Here is a 27,194-nt window from a genome sequence, read left to right as displayed (position 1 = left end):
GGTTTAAAGTGCCAGTGCATTATAACCGTGCAGACTGCAGTATGCCTGTCTGCATCAGTCAGTGTGCTTTCTACGCTCTGTCAGGACAGAAGAAGGGGGGAAAGCAATGTGCCCCATTGGGCCTGTAGGGGTGTCATGGCCCTGCACCACACTGCTTGTGCAGAGCTGGATGTGATGAACCTGAGCCAGGGGCTGGAACAATGCCATGTGCCGCCCTGCTCTTACACAGCACTTGGCACTGCCAGCCCTCCACCCTCATACCCTACTCCCAGAGCTGGCTTGAAGCACATCCAGACTACACGTTCATTCTTGTTGTGAAGCACAAGTGTTCACACACTGATTATGTGTTTTGAATCGCTACTGGAGTGGCATCGTATACATTGTTACCTATGCCTGCAATGAGGGCTGTATGTCGTTTTGAAAACACGCCCTTCATCAACAGTAGTTTCTCAGTCCTCCTGCTGAAGGCATTGTACGTGCTGCTGTTTGTCAATAGGCACATCTTCAGAAAGCATAAATCATAGAATACCCTGATTGGAAGGGACCCATAAGGATCACTGAGTGCAACTCCTGGCTCCACACAGGACCTGGAACCACTTGCTGCAGGTCAGGCTGCCTCCCTGGCCACCACTGAAAGTGCTTTCGTCTCCTGCTGCTTCTGCAAACAGCCCTGAGACCAGTGCCTGGCTTTCTCACAGTCACATCCTGTTACTTTCAGATACCAGAGACTACACTGGGGCACCAAGCAGCTAAACTGCCCTGGTAGCCTATTTTCAAGGTTCACCACATCCTTAGGTGTGAAATGTTTTTCTGCCAGTCAAGCATTTCCAAATGCTGTTTGCTGAAATGAGGCTAATATCAAGTGCAAATCAATTTCTTAATGGTACCAAAAGGTACACACACGTGCAGATGCTTTGAAGGACACAGATGGAAAGGGGCAGGAAAGAAACTCATATGTTCCACGTGTGCTAAATCCAACCCAAGGAAGCTGCTCCACCACCATCCAACTTGTAGGTTTTCTCAGCACCTTGCTGGAAGCTCTACCTTCCTTACACCCTCAGGCTGCACTGATCTGAGACCTCTTATTGGCTGCCTGCATTTCTCCTTTTGGATTCCAGAAAGAAGGCTTCCACATACTCACAGAATGAATATTGCTCCCCCTCCCAAGGGAAGAATTTGCTTGTTTAAGAGAACTGACTATCACACCTACCAGATGCACCACTAGTTGGACCAGACCTGTCGGCAGTTCCTGTCCTGCACTGCCCCCTGTGCCGGTATTACTGGTGCATGACCAGTAGCAAGGCCGAATAAGGAGCCCACACATCTCTGGTTTATTGTTATTTTTAAACATAGATCCACTTTCGGGTTCCCTGGGTAGCCCTGGAAGTTGCTGGGCCACGCAACAAGTATAGGAGCAGAGAAGCCAGGGAGAAATGACTGAACAACACCATCCCCAAAGAAAGCCCCTTCAGCCCAGTGCTGGCCTACAGAAGGGATGTCAGTGTGAAGTTACAGCTTGTGTCACCTGCTCACGGATGTACACTGCACTTTGGAGGGACCAGGCGTCATTACGTGAGTTTAAGTTAGGTGTGATCGGGGAATAAATGAGCACTCCGTTCCTTTCCTCCTTTGGTGAAGCTGGCTGTAATTTCTGCAGTGACAGCTGTTCACTCTCCTTTACTCCAGTCCTACAGCTACTTTGATCCTACAGTGATCCAGGCCACTAATCCAAAAGAGAACAAATACAAAACAACAAATCTTCCCCATCACTTTAATAAACAGAGTGGCTCATTACGAATTTAAAAGAGTCCCGCTGCTGGCTGAAGGAAGCACAGACATAGCTGGGATCAAAACAGGGAGGAGTAGCTCCTCCATCACAGATAATCATTTGTCACTGAAAAGAATTTCCACTCCCAGTTATGCAATCCCAGCCTGTACACACTCATGCCATATTTGTTGTTGTTTTGTTTTTCCTCACAGAAACAGGCAATTCGTCAGCTTGTGTGTGAATGACGTGCTTCTTTCACCTTCAGGCAGGACAGCCTTCATTCCCAAGCCCATTCACAGCTACTTTTGACTGACTTGACAGAAGGTGGTTTTTTATTCTAAGGAATCAATTTTCACCTATTTCTGTGCAAGTCGGTGTCACAGAAGGTAGGGGTCTCTTTCTTGTTTTGTTTTGTTTTCCAGGAGAGGGAGTAGAAAAACAGATGTAACTTAGTGGCAAAAATTTATTTGTGCTTGGGTGTCTCAACCTGCCCTGAATACTGCGCTGCTAAAGCCTCAGCTGGAAAATCTCACTGCAGAGGCTGCTGGTGCAACATGCATTAAATCAGCTGAGACGTGACAAGTTGCATAGCAAGGACTTCTGGTGAATCTACAGTGACCAAACACTCATCTATAGCTGACAGAAAGAAAAGCACCTCACTGTGGATTACTCAATTGTGCCAAATGCATTTAACTGGATTTTGATACTGCTGAGTCTGTCCTCCAGGCTAACAGTCAGATGCATCACAGTTCCTGTCTTTAACATTGCAGCACAGAATTCTCCCAGATAGTGACACAGGAAAGGCTACTTCTGAAGAAAAATGTTGCTACGCTAAGAAAGGCGTGGAGAGCAGCAACTATTAGCAGAGACCTTTGATAGCCATTTAAAAAATGCAAGGTTATCTGTACAGGCAACCTTGCAGTAGGATATTTTTAGGTAATTGTTTTTTAATATAGGAATCATAACGAAGAGACAAAATCCTGAGAGCAGTTGCTTTAAGCAGCCTTGCACAATAAGCACGTGACTCTGGTTTTTACTGTGGACATGACACCGTTCCAACAGATCCTGAACTACAGGATATCTCACACTGTTTCCAAAACAAGGGGACGGAACAAATCGTTACTAGCAAGAACTGGCTGGAACAAGCTGTGACAGTCTATGAACTTCCCATCTGAAAAAATAACTCATTATAAAACCAAAAAACAACTCGCCCTCCCCTCATTACCCCAAGGAATACAGTGCTTTTCCTAGAAGGAAACATGAATATTCCCACAGATACACTTCACTAACTTGAGCTCATGAACCAACAAGTCCTGAACAATTCAAAATAGCAGGTTTCATTCCATCTCAGGTGAAAACGGATTTCTTTTCTTCCTTCAGATCAACTACATCTTCCATGTTACTTCTAACAACACACAGCGAGTCAAAACATTCCTTCTTTGGTACTTCTGGTCTGTACTTAAAGAGGAATGGAGCAGAAAAGGCAGAGGATAATTCAGCACATTTTCCCATGTCTCTAACAGCACTGTTTACATATCCTCAAGAACTCACTGCACATGAATTCCCAGTTCAGCTCTCTATACTTAAGAAGACTGGCACCACTGACAGCTTTACAGAGAAAAGGTATGGTCCAACATTGTGCATTACAAGCTGGTTCAGTGCCATACACTGCATTTACAAAGTACCTGAAATCCTAGGAAGGTTCATTACTGCCTGCCTTAACGTTCTGTTTCTGGATGAATACACAGACAGCTCCTGATGATCCATATCTTATTTATATTATGATTTCCCATTAAGCTAATTGAGTCTATAAAACATGCCTTTACTGTTTTACTGTGGTTCCCTCAGGAGCTGGGGGCATCGCTCGTAAGTAATTCAACTGCTTTTCACCAACGAGTCCAATAAGTACTGATTTACCTAAGCAGACTGCATGTACTTCATATTTGTGTACTTTACACACAATACTAACAGCACAGGGAATATAACATGGCTGCAGTTACGGGGCTATGCAGGGCCAGCCCCAGGTTTAGTACAGCTGATACTCATCTGGGTCCAGTAAGACGGACTTGATCCTACTTCTGTTTAACAGTTTGCGTACACACACTGTAACCATACCTACCAGCCTGCAGCATTGTCACAACAAACTACTCTTGGGGCACTGTAACCAAACTAGAATTGCAAGGATCACGCCAAGTTTCTTTGCAAGTGCCATACCTGGACCAGCAGGTGACACCAGGTACAGTTCAACACTGATAGTTTGGTTGCAGATACTATCTGCTTAAGAGCATGAGGAATGGGATACACATATATCTGTCATACATGGGGTTTTCCCATGAGGTCAGGTATCAATCCACAGCTTTCTTACCTTAAGCAATAAAAAGCTTTACTGAAAAAGGAAAATCCCCATCATTAATACAAGAAAGAACCACAAATCTTCATTGCAGGACAAAGAACCAGCAATAATGGCATTTCAGCTGCCACAACTCAAAGTCTGCTATCAAAAAGGACGCAACGTTCCCAAAGAATAATCCACAGACAACGTATTTCATCATGTCTAAACACGAGGTGCAATGTTCTGCATGGAAAACAGGAGGTATGAAACGCCCACTGCTCTCAGAAAAACCGTGCAAGTTACACAACCACATATAAGCTTCCAAAATTTGGAATTAAAAGTCTTGCAGGGAGCTTTAATACTGAATACTATGCAAATACGCTCTAGTCATATGGCTCCTTGACCGTCTTATTCCTTTTAACTGGTTTTGTTCAAGTTTTTATGTGTAATTAAAGCCAATCAAGAACAAAGTATCAGTGGATTACGTTTTATGCCGAATTAAATAATGACTCCAGTACAGTCAAAATTCCAGTTTGTTTTACAGTCACATCATTAGGAAGGATTCTAGGAAAGTTCAGAAACTCAGCTGTCACTCAGAGACATAAACCTTTCCAAATGTGCCACTAGCATTTGTGTAGCCAACTGCGGCACAAACTGCACAGTTCTCAGATAACCCACTCACTCCTACTCTCCCTGAAAGCAGAAATGGCTCCATCTTACTATCCGTACAACAGCATCTGACGTGACAGAAGCTGAATTCTAGGGGTACTACTGAAAATTCGGGGAATCTGGCAAACTCAGCATTTCACGCTATTTTAGAAGCATAAGAAAAAACATTTGAGCATCAGAATCTCCTCAAGTCAGTTATACAATTAGCATTATATTTTATTAAAGCCAAACAATGAACTGTGTTGCTTTTACTACAATGAACTTAAAAGATACATGTTCAAGGGACCTTAAATGTAAAGCAGAGAGAAAAGAGAAAAAAAAAAAAAGAATCAAGCAATCCCAGCTTATGAAAATTTACGAGGCCTTCCCAGAGGTCTCAGAAATCAAAGAGACTTTTAGAGCAATGAAAACCAGTACCAGGATAGCAAAGACAGTGGAAAGAAGGTAAGGGGCTAAGTCATATTAGCTTGGTGCCTTTCCAGGAGGACTTTCATGTCCACCCAACAGTGACAAGCATCTAGTCATCTTCCCTTTCTCAGTCTTTCCTCCATCACCTCCCTGTTTGCATGGATATTGAAAACTCTTCAATTCTAACAAAACAGGAAAGCAGTTCCCTTCACTTTGACTCAAGTTCTTCACTCTTAACTTTCCTCCTAACCTAGAATCTTTGAAGGTGTGAGGAGAATTGCTTGCCACAGACACTCATGTTGATGGATCTTTTCTGTTGGCCCCGTCCACCCAAACACTGACTTTGGATTGCCCAAAGACGCCAGCCAGGTAAGTGACATCCAGAATCTCAAAGCACACACCAGAATCTGTTTCCCCTAAGTGAGTGCTGGCTTCAGATCTGTTCAATTGTAGCAGACATCTCTTAATATTTCTTCCCCCTTCCCAGTCAAATGTGTGTGAAGGAATGCATGGGGAGTTACAGCTCAAGTTTTTACTTCAGCTTTTGTTATACTTTCTCATACAAACCTGAGCAAATTCTCAGGTTTAAAATTATGATCCTCTTAATGTTCCCAGGGATAGAATAGTAATGTTATAAGACTTTCAGCATCAGGGGAGAAGAAAACAAACGGAAATGTAACAACTATCAAGACATACACCATAATCTGATACAAAACATTATGCTTGGAGTAAAATAGCTCAAATGGAAAATACAGAGCTGAGGATAAAATTTATGTTAAGATAAAATTAACAGGCAAATAATCACCACAGAAACATTATGTCATGTATTTTGATGAGAACTTCATAAAACAAAGATTAAAAACACATTAAAAGGAAACATCGAGTATTTCAAAAACCTCTGTTTTATTTGTACAGAGTAAAATACATTGTATTGTGAACATCATTTTCATTCCATAACCGAAAGCCATTATTAAGTGTCTTCTTTTCACCAAATACCCTGGTCAGAAGCACAGACAATGGAAATAGGAAAGCTAATTAGTCTCTCTCTGCCAGAGCTACAAGGTGCATGTCAATCTCTGTTTCTGTAAGGATCCTGAAAGAACAAAAAGAAATCCTGAATAGCTTCAATGATTCTTCCCCTTAAACTCCAACCCAGCATCTATTCAAATCGGTTTTATACATTTCAGCCCCTTAAAGCCCTGCTGCCAAGGCCACAAGCCAACATTTCAACTGTTTTTGAAAAACAAAGGAAGAATCAAAGACACTAAAGAGCAAAGTAGCAAGAGGTAGAAAAAGAATAGGTAATTTCTCCTGTGCAATACATTTGCAAGCTGGGACCTGGTGAAAATAATGGGTATGGTAATTAGTGCAATTACTCCAAGGAATACACATGTTTTTATAACCCATCTTTCTAAAAAGGACATGACTGGTAAATGAAGTTTGGCAGAGGGGTAGCACTGGAAAAGGGATAATTCGGCTCTTGTATGCTTTTTCAGAAATTCTGTTGTTCTAAACATCCATTATCGAACGTAAATTCATGCATCAACAGCATATAACTTTATACACATTAAAAAGCACTCAAAAGTTTGCAACTGTAGGGCTCCAAGGTTTGAAGCCTCTCTCCAGTCCTCACCTGCTAAATCTTTAGACTAAAATAGCAGAGGACTTATTCCCCACCAAACTGTTCCTCAGCTTTTTTGTTCTATTTTAATGAAAAAACAAACCATGAGACAATGAAAGACTCTATGGTGAGCCTGACTAGTAACACATACCTAGAGGGCCTTTTTGCATTAATCAAAATGTCTCAAGATTTATTCTTCCATTCTTTCACGCATTCTTCCACAGCTGTACCATATGCTGTGAGGAGGCTGTCCAGCACGCTGCATCTAATGTGAGGCACAGCCTGCAGCAGGAAGATTTCCAGGTATTGTCTGCTTAAGACTGACCCCGTAACCATGCTGCACACACAGGGCTGCACTCCAAATCAGACAATAGTGGAGGCAGCAGGGAGGAAATGGCAGGTCTTCCTTTCACAGTGGGTTGGAACGTGTTGTACTTGGAAAGTAAACGTTCAGCCAATTTCAAATCACTGCAGTGATTTCAAGTCCAGAATATTTTAATCTTGTCAAAATAACTGCATTAATTGTCATATTGATAGTAGACTCCAGATACCAGTACAAACCATGTTTTACATTCTTTTAAGCATTAAAGAAACATCTAGAACGGACATAACAAGATTCTGATCACCAAACAATACTCTTTTTACAAGACCGGATTCCTTAGCCAGTTTAAATACTTCAAAACAGCATCTTTTTTATTTTTAATTTATTATTTGAACAACGTCTTTCATGCATTTTGAAACTACAAGTAAAAAATAAAACAATCAGAAAACAAACCTCAAACTTCAATTAATGACATTTTCTGAACTTACCATTACACAAGAAGTTAAAACAAATTGCACATAGCCAGAGAAATACACCAGGTTTTATAACAGTGATCACGATCACTTACCTGAACTTCGGATTTTCCACTGTGACTACACCAACTTCTATTTCTGAGGGTTTGAAATCAATGGATAGTACAGTAGACAGGCATGTTATTGCTGTCTGAAAGGTGACAAAAAACTCTATCAATAAACAGAAAGAGCTAAGGCATTTTTAGTAGATCTAGCATTAACAATTATCCTCTCTTCTAGTTTTATTTCCTTCCACCTCTAAACCTCAGCTGTAAAGTTTCAAATAGTTTTCATTTGGTACATATATACTGCCTTTCCAGTTCTCTCAAGGAAGTTCAACCTACAAAAACCAAAGAATAAATTTTCTTACCAGGAAAAAAAAAAAAAAAAGACAGAACCAAAACTTTTATCAGGCAAAGATTAACATCCCAGGTCCCAAGGACAGAACACATTCCCTAAGTAGCAAACAGATAAAAGCATTACAGTCCGGGATTACTCAAAGCACGTTACTTGTGTGGCTTCCATTTTGGCTTTTTTTCTGGTAACTAAAATTACATTGGCTGTTTTTGGAAGTTGAATTTAGTTACAACTTAACTTGCATATATATATTTTTTTTACCTTAGTCATCACCTGTTTCAAAAGGTGTTCTTTGCAACCTCACTCATGCTTTGAAGTCAAGTCATAATAATGCTGAAGATGTATTCCTAAAATGATGACTGACCACAAAAAGCTCTGTAAAGCTGCTATGTAGTCAGATGCTTACCAAATCAGTTATTTTGCATAGCATTCACTTATCTTTATAGAACAGTTTTAACTTACAGCAGGGTCCAATTGCTTTAGATTTTATACCTCATTTCAACCACTGGTCTTGCAATGCAAGAGACCTAACATTACAAGGGAACAAGACCAGGCAGGAGAAACAGGTGGGCCATACATGAGGACTGCTTAGATAGCTCTCTATGGTGTAGGTGAAAAAGGATAACTATAACACAAGCTCATTAACCCGTTATATAAATAGGGTATGCTTTTATAATGGGCCTCGAACAACGGTTCTCACAGTAGGCACAGCATCTGTTGTTCTGTGTGCTGAACTGAAGCAGTAGCACCCATCTTGTTTAAAACATTTTTAACACAGTTTTAAGCACTGCGGAAAAAATATTATTCTGGTATGCCCAGAATCAAGCACTGCAACAACAAGCCACCAACTACAGCAGGAGTGCTACAGCCACAGGTTCCACTTCAGCTAACATAACACAGAAAAACCAGATGAGAAGACTCTAAATGCTTACCAAATATCTTCAAGGGACTTTCTGGTTGAAAAGCTATACTTGCTCTGGATACAGTACAGAACAATCAGAAAACAGGAAATTCCTAACTGCACTCTTCTGTATCAGAATCCTATACACCACATCATTAAAAATACTTGGACAAACCTTTATGGCCTTCTACCAGCCTACCTCTACAGTTTGTTCATACGTCCAATCAAATTTCTTCTTTACTTTCTTTTCAAGGAAACTGGTCGACTCTGTCTGTTTAACTCCTGCAGCTGTGGCCTTGAATCCACAGTAGTAACCGGCCGGATCACACTTGTACACCTGAGGGCCATGCTCTTCATCAATGCCAATCAAAATCATACCTTGAAGAGAAAAAATGTTAATTATTATTTCCAATATTAATTTATATGTATATTCCAATATTAATTAATAATTATTTTCCAATATTAGCAGTTTCACTGAACCAATTTGATACTTCCCTCCTAAGAAACACATGCATACAAAGCAGTAGATCCTTAGAAGCAAGTCCAATACCTAGACCTGAGATTTCCTCTTTATCTCTCATTTGCCTTTTCTTACCAGTATCCCACACCAGGCATGCAACTCACTTTAGTGCAGACTACATTTGTGTTATACACAAAGAAAGCTACTCATTAAGCATAGAAATGCTTTGGCCAGCCTCAGTGTGTAAAGAACCACAAAGTCAGGAAATAAATAAGTTCAATCCTGATACAAGGCTCACCCAGCCACAGTTCAAATCCTGTGTATTATATTATATCAAAGAAAAATAACAACAAAAAGAAAGCATCTTCTATTGCCTTTAGCTTTACACTTGTGTAACTTTTAAATAGTAGTTGCAGCTATGTCAGCTTCTGAACAGCTACTACTGCAAATGAAAAAGCTGCACAGAAAAAAAGTTCCCTTTCTGTCAGTATCGAAGTATGGGAAGTGCCAAGCAAAGAAATGATTGTTCCTGAACATTACATGTATAAAAGCATGGGAAAATTTCCCCAACATGAAAATTGTGGTGCAACCCTGAATGCTGATTTAGTAAGAAGTGCTGGTGTCTAGTATGATTACCAGAAGTGACTCATCAGTTCCGACATATTCTCTCAAAAAATAAAAAAATAAAAAACAACACCAAAACCAACAATAACAACAAGAAACTTAGACTGAATGTTTAATGAAACAGCTATTGAGGAAACATGAAGTCTTCTACCTCAATTCCCAGACAATCTGCCAATATGGCTACACTTTGTTCATGGCCAAGCGTAAGAGAGCGAAAAAAAAGGAAGTCAAAACCACCCTTAACATACAAGGATAACCAACTATGGTAGAAATATAATATTTTTTTTTTTATTTAAACATAAGTTATGTTTGCTATTATGAAGAAACATCTGTGCAGAAATGTTGACAAATAAAATACTATGTACATCTTCCCTAGAACACACAGAAAACAATTCAGGTAAAAGCATCAGTTAAGCTTATTTTTAGTCTATACACATTAGTTAGATACAAAACAGTTGAAGTCTGCACAATCTGTATTCTCCATATACCCGTGATGCTTATGCAGACCATATATGCCAGTAAGAAGAGTTTCTTCCATTAACAGCCATCACCCTGCAAACAGATCAGGCCCATAAAACTGAAGTAAAATAGCACCATTTGTTTTAAAAGCACTTAAATAATTTACTTAAATTCAGAAGCTCAGCCAGTAGTAGACTCATGCTTTCTATTCAAGACTTCCAAGATTATTCTCACCTGGTTGTTCATCCCTCTCAGTTCCTTGGTTACATTCACGCAATATTACACAATTTGAAAACAGGTGAGAATCTCATATACTTCTTGAAAGATTAAGCAAGAAACAGCACAGACTTCATACGCTATACTTACAGCAACCAAGAGGCCTCATTTCAGCATTCTGCGTATAGACCTGAGAAATATCCGCAATCCTTTTACATAGCATATCCACAGGGATGTCATAGCCATACTTGTACTTCCAGTTAGCAGCCTCATAGCGGGCTCTCTGCACCTGGGATCTGCTGTCAGCTAGAGAGAAAGAGTTGATATTAATTTCACTAACTGTGTACCATATTTATTCTCAGCATTATTTGAGAGAACCACACCCAATTCTAAGTTGTCTTAAAATACATACATGAGAACTAGACAAGTTTTCTAAAACCAGACTGAGAGAAACAAACTTCCTTGAGTGAATAATTAATTTTATGCAACACACAGTAAATTAAATAGAAATACTGATACTTCAGATACTTAAAAAGATGGTGAATTAAATACCTGTCATTCCTGTCATCACACAGCCAATATTTTCAGTAATGCTGAACAAATGAGTTACTGTGTTGGAATCCAGTAACTTGTCCTAAAGAAGAAGTAGAAACAGAATCACAGAATATCCTGAGTTGGAAGGGTCCCACAAGGATCACCAAGTCCATCCACCTGGCTCCATACAGGACAACCTAAAATCCAAACCCTATGTCTGAGAGTGTTGTCTAAATGCTCCTTGACCTCCAGCAGGTTGAGGCCATGCCCACTGCCCTGGGGAACCTGCTTGATGCCCATCATCCTCTAGTGAAGAACCTTTCTGTAACCCCAACATTACCCTCCCTGTTGCAGCTCCATGCCATTCCCTCAGGTACTGTTGCTGTTACCAGAGAGAAAAGATCAGCACCACCCCTCTGCTCCCTGTGAGGAGCTGCAGGCTACACAAGGCCTCCCCCCAGCCTTCTCTGTTCTGGGCTGAACAAACCAAGGGACCTCAGCTGCTCCTCATACACCTTGCCTTCCAGACCCTTCACCATCTTTGCAGCTCTCCTTCAGATGCTCAATATCTAGAAAAGGCTGTCAACTTAAGCATGACCAATACTGAAGTCCTTTTCTACCTGAATAAATTTTGAAAACAAGCCAGAAAGACTGAGTTCCTACTCCATGTTGTCTTCAAACACAGGAGTTTTACCCCTTTGTCATCAGTACAACACCACTGTGCCAAAACACTCATGAAAACATTACTGTTCTATTGGCATACTGGTTCTTTAGTAGGAATTAAAGAAGAGAGATCAGAAAACTGACCTAGGGTAACTCAGCCCTTACAAGTCAGAATGATGTATGCATGGCAAAGTACACCCTAATCCAAGTTTTAGTTTTACCCCTTCACCAGCTCTAGAGAAAACCATTAATGCAGTACTTGGTGACAAAATACACAACTGAGCAGTAAACAAAGCTACAATTCAATATTATCAGAACAAGAACATATCCAAACTGCTGTATTTGTCAATGACAGTAAACATAATCTTAACAGTGCATCACTACACCCTCTATTTCCTTTATTCCTCACTTTCTCCCAGCCCTCCTTCAAAAATAGACTACTTACAGGTACTTTCTTCTGTGTTACAATTACTGCAGAGTCTTTCCCACGAACAGCTACAGACGTAAGTCCACCCTGGTTTATGGCCTTAAAAGCATACTCTAGAAAAATACACAAAAACCACAAAAAGCTCTATTAGATATGTTAGTATAAGCAACTCTGACACATCTACACCCCCCCCGAAATCTCAGCACGATCTATTAGTGCTTTGTACAGGTATTCCTAATAGTTTGCCTTTTTCTTCTATTAGAGTACCCAACAATTTGTTTTAAACCAAAATGGTAGTTCTGCACTTGACCAAAACAGTCCAACATTAATCTAATGTAACTGTAAATCTTACACATCTTTTCAACATGTGGGAGCTTTCATGTATTACTACATTGGAAGGATGTGATTTCTTCTGTACACTTTAGTTGATACAGATGAAAACTGAAATAACAGGCAAGGCAGAGAGATTTTAATCTTATCCCATTTTCTGACTTTATATTCAAATACTACAAAGTTTTAGTTTACTTTCTAAAACAAAATCTGTGTACATACCTACGAGAAAGCATTATTCAGACAAACGATTAAAATTCCCTTCACGTGGCCTAAGAAACACACCTCCCTTTATTAACAATTTCAAAAGCCTCAAAAGCCTTTTAAAAATCTTTATCTGGTAATATATAACTACCCTGAGCTTCCTAATACCTAGTCAAGAAGTGAAAGTTCCAGGCACTAACTAGATGTGGATATATATTTTTTTTTAATTAGCTATTTCAATGAGGCTGGGATTCAGAACGATCTGCTAAAACTGTATTCTAAAGTGAATGGGAACTGTTGAATCACAGCCTGAACCGCTGATTGATCACTTGAGGCAAGCACCAGTCAGCCACGGCAGCACAGGTGAAGGCAAGTCACCTGTGTGGCCAGGAGGGGTGTATCATGGCTGCACCTGTCCTAGACCCCATTTAAGGGCTGACTGCCACTGAGGAAGGATCTCTTTCTGGAGATCCTTCCTCTTAGAGTTTTCTACTGTAAGCCTAGGATATGGGTGAGCATTTCATTTTTGATTGTCTCTTTCCACCATGATAATCTTTCTAACTATAAACCTGTAAAATATCATCCTAACCATGCCACTCTTCTAACTGTACATTTGTTAATTGTACATAAAATAACATGAGAAAGAAGGTAAGCTGTTTTAAAAGCAACATGAGTTGGTAAGCTGTTTTAAAAGCTGCACTCAGATCTATGGCACAAAGTGGAACATTAGATTTTTCCTCTGTCAGGCAGTGCTTCATAACTGTGCAACTGCCTGAGCACTAGCACAGGCTGCCCAGTGGCTTTGGAGTCTTCTTCTTGGAGATCTTCAGAAGCAGCCTAGATGTGGCCCTGGGCACCCTGCTATGGTTGTCCTTGCTTGAGCAGAGGTTGGAGAAGATGGACCCAGAGGTCTCAGACACTCTCAGCCAGTCTGTGACTCTGACACGTAGGTGTGAGTGGGAATAAGTGCTCTCAAAAACTTTTGCTCACAAATACTGAGAAGCAGGCAGAGTGCTGGCATTTTAGTCTGGTATCGCTGTACTGGAAATCTCTATTCTGGAAAAAAATCGGTTTTAAGACAGCCTTAGAGCAATACATACCTACACCTATCCTCAACAGCACCTGATTAACTGGAATCTAGTATGCATACAGATTCACATGATTTAGAATGAAAGAAAAAGGCCGGAATCATATAGTTGACAACAAGTAAAGGTAACTCCTGCCCATACTGTGGCTAGATGCTAGCCAGCAGGAACATTAGTGTAGGATCATGCTCAAACTATTAACCTGGCTGCTGGCAGAGTAATCTCATACTTACCTGAGGTTAACTAGCACGTTTAAGTACTCATCTCCCCATCTTTCCCTAGCAGACAGGTACTCAAAGTACCTTTAATACAACTTCAGACTGCATGTAAATACTCTCAAACACACATACAGATACTTCTCAGGCCTGAACAAAAGATATGCAAGTACTGTACATTTCTCATATATTAACTGCTGAATAACAGTTGATGAATGTATCCAGGAGTCAGAAACCCTCAATTAACTCTTTGCTACAGGACACAGAAACCATGACCAACAAGTAGTACTGCAGCAGAGAGAGCTAGGAAGGTGTTCCAGACCAACTAGCATGTTGGAAGGGCAACTGAAGGCTGTATCCTGTGACTCTTACATGAGATAGCTACTGACCAGTGCAAAAAAGTGTTGTTCCCACTAACCATACATATAAGGCTTACTGTGCAAGATGCATACAAATACTACAGGTATTAATAAAGAACCTGTATATGTATGTAGTTAGTACAGGTGGCTTTCTACTTATATAAAGACAGCTGAACGTGTGCCATTTCATAGTCATAACTTGTGAGAAGGTCCCTGCAGGACTGCACTGCCTACCCAGGAAGCCTATTCCACACAGACCTCTTCATGAGTAAAACTTATGGTCAGACACAGAATAACCTACTGGGTACTACTGATAACTTCTGCAGACTGATCTCAGCAACTTCCTTTCCTGGAGAACAGATACATGTACAGATGTGCCATGTAATGCACACAGGCTGCTGCAGCTGGGGAAGAGCCACTGGGACCAAGGGAGAGAGCATAAGGATGGTGCTGCAGGAGCAACTCATCTGGCCCGGTCTGAAGATCCTTCAGGCGCAGTGTGGATGAAACTGTCTTTGAGATACTGAAAATTGGCTACACTGTTACAGAAGACCCTGAAAGGAGCACCATGAGGCTCTTCTGCAGAACCAGATACTGACCCTAACGTTCCAGTACGCACTGTCTGGGACAGCCCAAGTCCCATCCCAAACCGCTATTGTATCTCAGACTGCAAAGCACAGCGCTGTAAGTCTAACCAGACTAACGGCAGAAGCACTTAAGGGGCAGCTGAAGCCCCTGGGACGGCACAGAGGCTCTAAAAGCCCCGCACCGCATCGAGGCCGCCCGCAGCCTCCACGCGTGCCCGGCCCGCGGCCGGCCCAGCTCCCTTGGCGGTGCTGCGGACCCAGGCAGGGCACGAACCGGCCCCTCCGTGCCCGGCCTAGGGAAGCACCGCGCTGTGAGCGGCGGCCCGGGACGGCACAGCTCTCCGGCCCGGCCCGTGACGGGGCAATTCAACGGCGACGTCCCCGGGGTTCGGCACCCACCGACTTGGTAGAGGCGGCCCTCGGGGGAGAAGATGGTGATGTGGCGGTCGAAGCCGGCGCTGGAGCCTCGAGACATGGCGGCAATGCGGGCGGCACGGCACGGCACAGCGGGGTCAGCGTGCGGGACCCACCACCACCGCTACGGGCCGCCGACGGAGCGCTTCCGGGTCACTGCAAACGCGCAGGCGCACAAGGACTCGCAGCTCGCGCCCCGTCACGCTCCATCCTTAGCACTGCGCATGTGTGAACCCGCAGCGCCATCAGCACGGCGCCGCTCAATGCAGAGCATGCGCAGTGCGGCCGGGGGAGGAGTCATGGCGGAGTGAGGGGCGGCGGGTGGAGCGAGAGGGACACGGGGGTTGGGGGGAAGGAGGGGAACGTTACGTGACATGGCGCCTCCGCCGGACGGTGCGGGAGCCGCCAAGGTGCGGTCTGGAGGAAAGGAGCGGGGAAGGTCGCTGTGCTGCGGGAATAGCCGGGGAACGAGAACAGCCCCGGTGTGAGCAGCAGCCCCATGGCTGTGCCAACAAAGCGCCCAGCGTGCTGCTGGATGGGCGTCATTGTAAAACACGAGCGGGACCACAGGCGGGTGGGCGCCGCTGAGCGGTCACTGCTCAGTGTTTGAGCGCTGCCTCCGTCGGCGTCCGGTGCGCAGGGAAATCCCCGTTCAAACCGAACATCGCACACACATCTGGCCGCCAGCAGCCCGGGGTTCCCCGGATCAACGGGGACGGTCCGCTTGGATTTTATCTCCTTGTTTTTCTGAATCCGGGCATGGAAAGCCGTGCAAAGCTGTTTGGATAAGCACAACTTCGCTTTAAAATATGATTCACTAACTCTGCTGAAGTAGTGGGTGCATTTTGGAGCACGCTGTTTGCCCCACATGAGGCTTGCTTTGGTTTTTCCTTATAGCTATCATTCTCTATTAACACTGGGTATTTATTGTAAGAGGCAGTTTTTTGTCCCCTTCATTTTGTTGTCGGCAGATAAAAATAAGTGTTTAAAATGTGTGTTGGGAAGTCTCCAGCCCTGTGCCCCATCACCAGCTGTGAGCAAAAGCAAATGCCCAAGGAAAAGCATTAAGGCTCCAGAGAGCCTTTAATGATGCATTCCCTGAATACTCTCCCAGCCTCCTGATGTCTGCAGGGACTTCCCAAAACAGTGATAACATCAGGTTATTTAACAGCCCGTGCTGGGGTTCTCTTTCATGAGCTTGCTGGTTTCCCTTTGAGCTCCTGTGAACCACCTGCATCCACAACATACAGTGACAAAGGGCCGCTCAGCACAACGTGTTGTGCAGTTTCATCTGAACCTTCTACCTGCTGCCATCATCTGATGCTGCTTCTTCAATGGGAAGAGACAGCAAGTAATCTGTCCCATTCATACCCTCCACAACACTCAAGATTCCTAAGACCTCTTTTCTTTTAAGATCTCCTTTCCTCTGGGCTGAGGATGCCTTGCTTCTTACTCCTTACCATGCATGAAGCTATTCTATCTTGCAATATTGGAGTTTCATGTCAGATATTTTATTTTTTCCTATGAGAAAAGCAGAAGGAATGTTCAAACATTTCATCAAATTGCCAAAAAGCAACCAAGCAAGAAAATCCTTGAAAGTCAAGTGTATGGATTCAAATATTCAATATTTTACTTACACCAAGACCAAACAGTTGCTCAGTACCATCAGTGTGGCATCAGGGAGTGATCAGGCACCCAAGGAGGTGGTGGAGTCACCATCACTGGCAGTGTTCAAGAAGCGCCTGGATAGGGAGCTAGGAGACATGGTTTAGGAGGCTTACTGTAGGTATGGCAAAGGGAGGACAGTTGGACTAGATGATCTTATAGGTCCTTTCCAACCATGTGATTCTATGAAGGTCAGAATGCCAATTTTGAAGGTACTGAAAGCCTTGCCTAATTTTTCTGAAGAACAGAGTTTCAGTGTAGATGAAAAGCTTCAGGAAAAAGAAAAAAAAAAGAAAGAAAATTAAACAAACAAACAAACACATGACCTGAAATTCCAGAGGGAAAAACAAGTTTTAATTCAAATCACATGGAGAGGGTACAGAAATTACTCGTTATGATGGAAATAACAGACCTAATTCATCCTTGCTGGACTACCATTTGTGTCCACAGGTTCGTAACAAGAATGAGTCTGACAAAAAGCAGTTACTGAATTTTCTTTAGTTATAGGCTTCATACATTAACCCCATAATTGTACTGCTGAGTTCTCCTCGTCTGCTGCAACTGCCTAGCAAAACAAAAACAAACAAAACCATAACGGAAGCAGCTTCATCTTGTGCAATTACGTTGTTCTGTATTTCTGCTGAAGGCAAAGCCATTTTCTTGGTATTTGATATGAATATTTTTCCTCAAAAGTGTCTTTATAGGGGATATGCCACGTGTCACCCGTAGTCTGTACCACACAGTCATAACTGCAAGCGGGCTGTGGGATAAAGAAAAATAGAAACAAGTTTTTAGATTTTATCTAACACATTGGTAAAGCACTGACTACAGCTATTTGCCTTAGAAATCTGCACAGATTCACCTCTTTAGCAACTCTCAATTATTGGCCCATAAAAACAAATTGCAAGATTTAGCACTGAAGGAAAAATTAAAACACTTTTTAGTAGTTGAGGTCTACATGGCATTATAAACAGTTAAAATTCTATCTGCAGTCTCCACCAGGTAGTAATGGTTTGGACATAACACATTACATGTTCAGAGATAAAGAAGTGTTTCTCTGTTCAGTTAGATGAAATCATATGGGAATTAGTTCAGCATGCAGTGTTTGGCAGCTTGAACTCACAGGGCACATTAAAGACATCTTGTGTTTGTCCCTCTGGTATAAGTCCACAAACTGATTTGTGCCAAGGATGTTTTAAGAAAAGGAGTTCTCAGTAACACTTTCAAGAACAGCCAGTCAGACAAATATAACTCTGGTCTACTGTGTTACAGGCACATTAACCCAAAACGTGCAATACAAATATAAAAAAATCACTGGTTTGCAATGATGATTCTCAGAACATATTGTCACTTTGTATTTATACACTTGGAAGTCTATGATTGGGAATGTCCAACATCCAAAATCATTCATACGTCAATTAAGATTTGAAAATTACAAGCCCTGCTACAACAAAATAAGTACAGCTAAAACTGTGTTACTCAAGTAACCCTATATCCAATATTCGTTTCCATTAATAGGAATGTACATAGCATTCATCTTTCTGAATATAGCTGTCGTCTTTATAAACCTGCATCTCTGCAGTCTGATTGTAGTGAAGAACATTCATTTACAATTTTAACTAGAGCAGCAAGAAAATGAATCTAAATAAGTGCAGTATTGCTTTAATTCAGCAGTAACAATGGAGGTAGACCAGCCACCAAGAAACCACATGATATGCAATGTCACATGATTAATTTTTCCCAGAAAAATGTGTTCAAGCCTTACAAGGACATCTGTCTCCTACACACACACACACAAAGAAGAGCACATAATGAGGTGATACTGTGCTAGGAAGTCTGTGATTTCAGTAGCTAAATACAAACTACAGCTTTGACTGTTCTGGGATCTCCTTTGTGAAACTTTACAGATACGCTTGGATAACATTACCGTGAATATTAAAATGCAGGTATTTTCTTATGGTTTCTTTAACATGAAAACGAGAGAAATTCTATTACACAATTAGAAGCATAATAGCGCTACAGAGGAGAATTATATAGTCCAAAATTTAAATCAAATGAAAAATACTAACACATTTTACATCAGCAGACTATTAAACACAAGAATATAACTACATTTACATTATGAACATGTAAGGTGACAATTTCTTGACAGCTTTCATGTTTATGCCACGCTTTGTGAATACAGTCAAATCTTCAGTAAAAAAGGAAGTTTTGAGCCCATTGGTACAAATCTGCTTCTCATGTTCCAACAAAAAACTTTTTGCTTACTGAATTAGAAACTCCATGTAATTAATATCCTTTGTGTGCTTTCTGAATGCAGCAGAAAACTTACCAAAAAATTTATATGTTTTCCTCCTGCGGAAGGGAAAAACACTATTTGGTGTCCACGCTGCCACTTACGGAACAGATGACGTGTAACGCTGTCAGAAAGACAAGCTTTGTGATCCCGGAGGAAGTCTCTTGTAACAAACTTGCAATGTTTCCCTGACCGAAGAGTGGCGTATAACAAGAAGGCATCATCTTCAGAACTTAGCAAAACAAATGGAAAAGACAGAGATCATTCACAAGGCTGTAACTGGCTGCAGGAAATGAATCAAAAGCTGATCTGAGATTCATTCATCAGCAACACAAAATTCCCATCACTATTTTAGTTCCATGTTAAAATAATTTCTGCTTACCATAAGGCACCAAAAGAGTAAAATAAAAATACACATCACACCAAACATTGTTCTCTCTTGTTACTGTCTGCTAATGCAACAACATAATCTTTTGACACAAAACTTATCAATACAGTGCTATGTGGAACAGAACTGCTAAAACCAGAAGTTTGGGGCAACCCCAAAACTTTGTTGAAATATAAACAATCAGCACCACCAACAAAGCATAACACAGGCAACAGCTCAAATCTGTGAGTCCCTGCAACATGGCACTGCAACAGTGTCCCTTTTGCTGCTGCTCAGACAATAGAAAGAAAAGCAATGTGACTTGACAGCAAAGAGAGCGAGAGCAAGAACTAGAAAGGGTGACAAAGGAGAATCTATCTGAAAGAATGAGCAAAACCAAAGAGCTTTGGACTGGCTGTTGGGACAAGGAACCTGGTCAGAAGTTCTGGGAACTGGGATCACAGAAGCAGCAGAGACAGGTAAACAATTTCAAGTGATGTAACTCTTCATAAGGCATCATTTAACATGTAGTTCTTTGAAGCAAGTATAGCGAGGAGAATATTTCTTTTTCACACATGCAATTCAGAGACATTAGTAATAGCACTAAAACCTACAGCTATTAATAGTAATTTAAAAAGCACATAAATCAGGCGTGGATTGCCATTAAATGTAGCTATTTTCTTCAACTTACATATTTTCAGCAAAGAAGAAGTCTGCCTTATTCTGCATTTCTTTCATAACCTCTCTTTTCCAATTGAAAGAGTTGGTCAGCATGTGTTTGCGGCCCAGCACAAGCAACCGGGAATAGTCCTTTGCCAGGCAGTTGACAGCCTCAAATAGCTGCAAAAAAACAAAGCAAATCAAAAGATTTCCTTAGCTGTAAGCAAGCAGAATGGCACGAAACACCAGTGGGACTTGTGACACATCCTCATTTCCCACAGCTCTTAACTGCAACATAAATGAGTAGTAATAATAATGAAATTCCTTGTAGGAAGCTGTTCACAGAAAGTGCACTGCTTCTATAAACTTTTCCCAGCTCTTGCAGCTTTGCATTGAGCCACCTCAGGGATTTAGATCACTTTGGAAATTAAATAATGCCTAGCCATGGAAAAGATATAGCAGAGAAATCCTGGCTGGTGCTGGAGAGAAGGATCAAGCCCTAAACCACATTGCTTTTCCAGCACCACCTGCTGTCAAAATCACGGAACTACAGTTGATCTGTGCTGCCGTGTGAGGAAGTAGCAAGCTACAAAAAAAGGGAATTTGTGACCTCAAGATGAAGGGTTTATGAAAGCCACATCCAGACTGGCCTCCCACTGATAAACCAACATCCTGAGACAGCAAATTCACTGCTGCATCAGCTTCTCTTCAGAGGGACTTTTTGCCAGCCTCTCAGAGCTGCTCAGTGCAGGCACTTCTGTCCAGCTCCCTCTCCCAGCTGCTCTTCAGTATGTTTCCAGCTCCTGCCCTCCCCCCTCCTGCTCTCAGCAGGGGAAGGTTCTGATATTCAACATACACACGGGTACCACAGGAGCTGGTGGGTGTCACAGAGCAATGCTGTTGGAATTCTGCCCAGAAAAAAGAGAACTGCTTCTTCAGATGACTGTATGCTCAACCTCCAGGAAAAGGTGCTTCCTAATCTGCAACTGTTTGCTGACACTGTTAGTAGATACAGCCTCCTGATTCTTCTCTAGTCCCTTTTCCTGCATTGCCAGCTACTTCCCTCCTCCCTATTACCTCTTCCCCCTACTAAACTGCTTTTCTCCTCTTTTTTGTTTTTCCATTCTTTCCCTCCCTTTAACCTCCCTTAAATTAACTGAACTCACCATTAAAAAAGTGACCCAGCAGCATACCATCCTTCCTCTAATTGCCACAAAGACTACACTTCACTTACACAAATAAAATGTAGAATACAGGTATTATTTTTAATTTCACAAGGTACGGGTAATTTTGTTCTGAATACTGCCTTGCACAATGTGACTTTACTAGAGAGCACGGTGCCTCCCTTGGAGGCTGGAGCACTTGCAGAGGTGGTCTGCAGAGAGTCACATTGCCCAGGTGGGGGTTTCCTCAGTGTGGCTACTCCCACCCACAGCTGCTTCTGGAGAAAGGAAAGCATGAGACACAGTAACACCTGCTTTAGTCAGAGAGGAAAACAAACGTAATACTGTTAACAAAGCAGCAGCAATGATCCCTCACTTAACAAGAGTATTTTGTTGATCTCCTGTTTCCAGGAGTTATCTAAAAGTTACTGTTGCGTACCACTACAAAGAGCAAGTACCCTGTATGCAACAAGCTCAGCGCAGATGCACTCTTTGAACATTCCTGCACTAGGTTGGCAGCAAACGTTGACAGTTCAATGATCTGTTCAGAAGGCAGTGGGTGGAAAACATTAAAAAAATACACAGCACACACATTCCCCATGTCACTCAAGAATTTCTTGAGAATGAGGATTATGAAATTAGCAAAAGAATGACCATTTATACATATCTATTTATAATGAGTTGGTAAACCAGACCGCGACAGAGCCAGGGTGCAGCCACAAGTCAGTCTGAAGCTACTACAGATCAATGCAGGAATGCAGGCTGCTGTTCACAAATGTATCTTGATCCCCAATGAGGCTCTCTGAAGCACTCTGTTATTGTTTGATTCTTATAGGAAAAGCAGAATTAAATTGATGCATGTATACAGTGTGTGTGTTCTAAATCTTATTTCTGCTGCCTAAGCTGTGAATCAGAGAAAAATCAGCACTCTGGCTGAGTATGTACATTCACCTTTTCTCAGGACAGTCCCAGAGATAAGTGCATGCAGCTATTTTCCCCCAAGGAAATGAGTTCTTTTTTGTTTCTGCTGCAGTGTTATTTGATGGAATTTACCACCACCATCACATTCTTGCCCTTGCAGTAAAATGTACCTGCCAGCTATGCTGGAACAATCATTAACAGTTTCCCATTGGAAGGGAATGCTCCAATACTAGTTCCTGGAATGAGCTTTGCAGAGAACCATATTCACACATAAATTGTGCACAGTTTACAAAGGATCAAACCCAGGAGTTAAGCTGAGGAGCAGACAGTCTTTGTCATACTGCAAGATGAATCCCATTCCTTCAGTTGTAAAATACTCTTATGAAGTAAATGTACAAATACATGTCCTTTTTCACAGGTGCACAACGCAGCACTGGGAAGACAGGCTATGAGCTCACAAATGGGACTTTGAACAGGGCAGGATATAGATTTCCCAAGGCCTCACTGCCAGCCATCCGTTCTGATCACCCAATGCCACGTGTCACATTTTCAAAGGTTAGCTTTCTGCACACAGCACTTTTCCTTAGACATTACCGGTGCTTTCCCATTTGTCACACAGGAAACCCCAAAGTGCCATCACTTGGAGGCACAGCACTCAGCCCCCTCAGCAAGAGCACACAGCTATAGCAGGAAGAAATAGCCAAACACAAATAGTTTAAGTCCAGTTTGATTCTAATAAATTCATATCAAACATTTTCTAAACATTGGGTGTTACTAGCCACTATTTTAAAAGCAAAGCACGCCTACAATCTGGTGTCTGCTAATAACAGCAATAAGCCACTCTTGTGATTGCCGCCTCCCACCCACTCCTGTAGCTGTGAAGTACAGGGGAAACCACTGCGCTGATGCAGGTACCAGGCCTGAGTGTGCTGCCAGCTGGGGCTGAGCATGAGCATCCCCAGGGTTATGCAAGGACCGAGTTCCCACCATCAACACATTCATTTGAATTACAGTTTCAACGTTTCTAGTTCCTTTTTTACATAGTACAGATGAAGAAGCTCAAGAAACCTGAGCACGTAGCTGCCACACGTAGCAGGAGGAAAGAGACTTTCCCCAGAGCACACCAGCTATGCAGGAAGGCACACACAGCAGGCTGGACTTTCCCACTGAGCCCAGTAATTTCACTGAATTCAACACCAGCGTCAAAGCAGCAAACACAACAGAAGCTTCTTCTCACAGCATTACCAAGAAAGTCCATTTTCAGAGGCATCCTGAGGATGCTTCTGCAGCCAAGTCCAACCTGACTGTGTACCAAGGTACACTTGGTGTTTTATCACATCCAGAACTGACACTGACTGCAAGTGCAGCACTGCATAAATGCAGACATACCTTCACCCAGGTAGAAACTAACTACAAGGACACTCCGTGCACATCATCCAAGCTAATTTGTCTTCCTGATTCCTGAGTGCAAATGAGTTATAAAGAGTTATATATACTTCAAACGGATTAAACTCAGGCATAGAAGCAACAGTGTAATCTATGTTTTCCTGCATTCATACTACCCCAGGTATTTAGCCAGTAATGGAGATACCTTTAATTACTACTCCATTTGATTAAACTGAAGGTGGTGGAACTTCCTCAAAATAATCTCTGAAACAGTCTGGAATGCAGAAGCAGTACGTTTGTAATTAAACTCTGACATTCCACTCTGCTTTATTATAGACTACAAGTAAAATTTCCTACTTCAAACAATTTTGAAGAGCCGCCTCAACAAAATAAAACTCTTCAAATTGCCTTTAGGTTTGGGAAAACTGTTACAAATTTCTTCATACAAAAGAACAGGAATAGGTCCTTAGAATTTCCAGCAGTGAGGCATGTTAAACAACAACAACAACAAACAAAACAAAACAAAAAGCTTTGAAGTAGATATTTTCTAATATGTAATCCAATTACAACTATACCCTGCTCTTTCACTCAAAAGGCAAGTAATCATCTGATGGATAATGAAGCAGTATTTTCTACAATAACAGAATCCAACAGGACGCATGCAGGCACCAAATATATATATACGTTTGTATATACACACAATTTAACTTGTTAGTATGACATGAAGGATGGGGAGGCAGGAGCAGGATTGTCAGTTGGAAAAGAGCTTTTTGGAGTCTGGCTTTTCAGACCAATCACCACTTTGGAAGACCTCAGCCCCCTCTCAGAACTTACACCTCACAAATCTTTTAGTGTCACCATATTTGCACACACTTGTTGAATGTCACTCTTTTTGAATGATAATATTTTCATCATCATCATGATCTTCAGATGAATAAAGGTCAACTATAGATAAATGAGAGAAACACGTAATGACAACAGTTAGCATAGCATGTTATTTAATGAACAGTGCCAGGAACTATGGAGTGACAGCAGAAAAAGGGAGGAGAAGTGGTAGGGAAATGCTCAATTTTGTAGCAGAATTTGTAGAAGAGAAAAACAGTCTCATTCTGACTGAAAACAACTCAAGAAATATGTGGAAACGCAAACATTCCTCAGTTGCACAACTGAATTTTTGAAAGTTGAGTTTTGAAAGTCACTGCAGTGCCAGTTAAGTTTCCCAATCCACAAACTATTCTGTTATGTAGCAACAGGCTTCGAGTTGCATAGAGAAGTTTTTTTGTTAACCAGTTATTATATCATTTTTTCCTAATCTCTTAAATACATCTATACTGTTGGTTTATAAGTGCAAGCAGACTCACTGATGTTGGCTCAGTAATTATAAAGTAGGCATAAAGATCGAGAGAAGGGGTGAATTTGAAATCCAAAGTAGCATTCTGACAAAGCAACAACTAGAACTGGGAAATGTTTGTATTCACAAGGAAAATAATGTAATGCAGTCATTTTGTCCTTTTGTCACAAGTGCAGCAAACTTCCTTAAGATTTTAGGAAAATACACAATGCAGTCATAATCAATAATCTGAAATCTACACCAATCTACACCTAGGCTTTGACTTACACAATCTCAGAAGCTGCACCTCTCTGCATCCTGAAAATGTTCAGGTGTGAGATGTACAAATCCAGGCTGAGATTGCTCCTGCTGTTTTGGCTCCACACTCTCCACCTGGCTGCACAATTTTGAAGGGCAGGAAAGTTAGGCATGTGGCTCCTGATCCTATGTTCCCACCCAACTGATTACCTGACATGGGGCTTCTGAAGGGAACATGGAGACTTCTGCTGCAAGGGTATTTGTGGGAGGCAGAGCCACTCATCTCTACAAGCAATTAAAACATTCATACACAAAGTTTATTCTTATTGCACAGTTATATTTTTTAATGTTATTTTCAGACAAAACTGGGCAATAAAAAGACGTGTATCATTCGTCGCTCATAAGCTTGGTTCATCAACTCCTAAACACAAACAGTTTTTGACTTCAGTTGTTCTCCCTGGAAATTAGACCCCCGTTAGAGGGAGCTCCTTAGAAAGTAAGACTGAGCACCTGTGTCACTCAGGCCTTCTCAGGAATTACAGCATGATTTGTTGGATCAAAATTCTTTCATATTAAGGATAAAATCTCTCTCTTGCATATGTCTAAGTTTTAAAAATATCCATTTTACTCTTGTCTGAGAGATTAATTCTCCAGAAATAATGGCAACTTTACAATAATGTTATTATTGTTATTATTAATTCCTGGATGTTTCCCATCCTAGATAACTCCTTTCCAGGAGTTAAGTATCAATACCATAAATCAAAAAAGATCAGCCATTTTTTCCTTTCACTGCAATTAAAAATAAAGAAATGATATAAGGTTTACTACAAAACCTAGAAAGTCAATTTACACAAATAAAACTACTATATCATGGTACAACATCCTTCCCAGATTTCAATAAATTCTGCTTTGTGGTGAACAGCTGTGTCATGCTGAGCTGCCTGCGGGGTTAAGCCACAACAGGCATCTTATGTGAAGGGCTTTTTTTTATCCAGACTTCTACTGAGTATTGACTGTTTTGTAGCAAAACTTGGAGATTTCCAAAGTATTGAAAAGAGCCACTGGTATAAATCCTCCACACTTTGGAAGTGAGTGAGATGATTCTGTCAATCAGTGATTATAAACCAGGAGGAAAATGAGCACATAAAAGTATGAAAGACACAAAGTGTGACACATACATGTTCCCACATCTCAGTACTATCCTTTGTTCTCATTCTTAAATTCTTCCTGCCTGTACTACTGGTGCCTCAACAATTATTTTCTTACTGTTCACTGCTCACAGCTTAATGGCACCTAGTACTGCAAATACACCATCTTTATTTTCACCAACAAGCAAGTTTTATGGAAATGATAAGGTATAAGGTTTATTTTATAAAGCATACAAAAGTGAAACTTCATCTATTGGAGCCACAAACCATAAATGAAATAATTGTCCTAAATGAACCTGCAACTTCAGGGGTCTGCCATTATATTGGTGTTTTTGCATTTCTACTATTACCGTAGCAGCTGTATACAAAAACTCTAAGTCACAGAATAGTTCCTGTTACCATTCCACATTTTAGAAAAAAATGTAAAACAAACAAACAAAAAACAAACAAACAAACAAAAACCCAAAAAAAACACCACAAAAGTTATTAGAAAAGGATATTTGTGAACTAGATGAAGTTGCACCAGCCTTAGA

General features: G+C 41.4%; 2 protein-coding genes across 2 annotated transcripts in view; both read right to left on the bottom strand.

Moving 5' to 3' along the window:
- Nucleotides 1–6,056: 6,056 nt before the first annotated feature.
- PSMA6 (proteasome 20S subunit alpha 6) lies at nucleotides 6,057–15,639 on the bottom strand. The gene is made up of 7 exons (XM_015865020.2): nucleotides 15,453–15,639; nucleotides 12,292–12,386; nucleotides 11,202–11,283; nucleotides 10,800–10,955; nucleotides 9,090–9,268; nucleotides 7,689–7,783; nucleotides 6,057–6,270 (listed from the first exon to the last, which is right to left on the bottom strand). Exons 1-7 carry the CDS (start codon nucleotides 15,526–15,528, stop codon nucleotides 6,213–6,215), a joined length of 741 nt encoding a protein of 246 aa, XP_015720506.1. The 5' UTR covers nucleotides 15,529–15,639; the 3' UTR covers nucleotides 6,057–6,212.
- A 1,825-nt stretch (nucleotides 15,640–17,464) lies between these two features.
- PRORP (protein only RNase P catalytic subunit) overlaps nucleotides 17,465–27,194 on the bottom strand; it is a 35,744-nt gene continuing 26,014 nt past the window's right edge. The window contains exons 6-8 of the mRNA XM_015864987.2: nucleotides 20,487–20,635; nucleotides 19,465–19,660; nucleotides 17,465–17,892 (exon numbers count right to left, since the gene is read on the bottom strand). Of these exons, the coding sequence (XP_015720473.1) occupies nucleotides 17,752–17,892; nucleotides 19,465–19,660; nucleotides 20,487–20,635 (486 nt within the window). The 3' untranslated portion in view covers nucleotides 17,465–17,751. The remainder of the gene's footprint in view (nucleotides 17,893–19,464; nucleotides 19,661–20,486; nucleotides 20,636–27,194) is intronic.

Source organism: Coturnix japonica, chromosome 5, assembly GCF_001577835.2.
Source record: "Coturnix japonica isolate 7356 chromosome 5, Coturnix japonica 2.1, whole genome shotgun sequence".
In the NCBI taxonomy this organism is placed as follows: domain Eukaryota; kingdom Metazoa; phylum Chordata; class Aves; order Galliformes; family Phasianidae; genus Coturnix; species Coturnix japonica.
The sequence above is the reverse complement of the archived record's forward strand: the minus strand, read 5'-3'. Positions and strand labels throughout refer to the sequence as shown.

Coding starts and splice junctions, on each gene's coding strand:
- PSMA6 (XM_015865020.2), bottom strand. CDS start 15,528: ATGTCTCGAGGCTCCAGCGCCGGCTTCGACCGCCACATCACCATCTTC. Junction 10,956..11,201: donor TGTGATGACAGGAATGACAG/GTATTTAATTCA, acceptor CTTTCTCTCTAG/CTGACAGCAGATCCCAGGTG. Junction 9,269..10,799: donor AATGAGGCCTCTTGGTTGCT/GTAAGTATAGCG, acceptor TTTCTCTTCAAG/GTATGATTTTGATTGGCATT.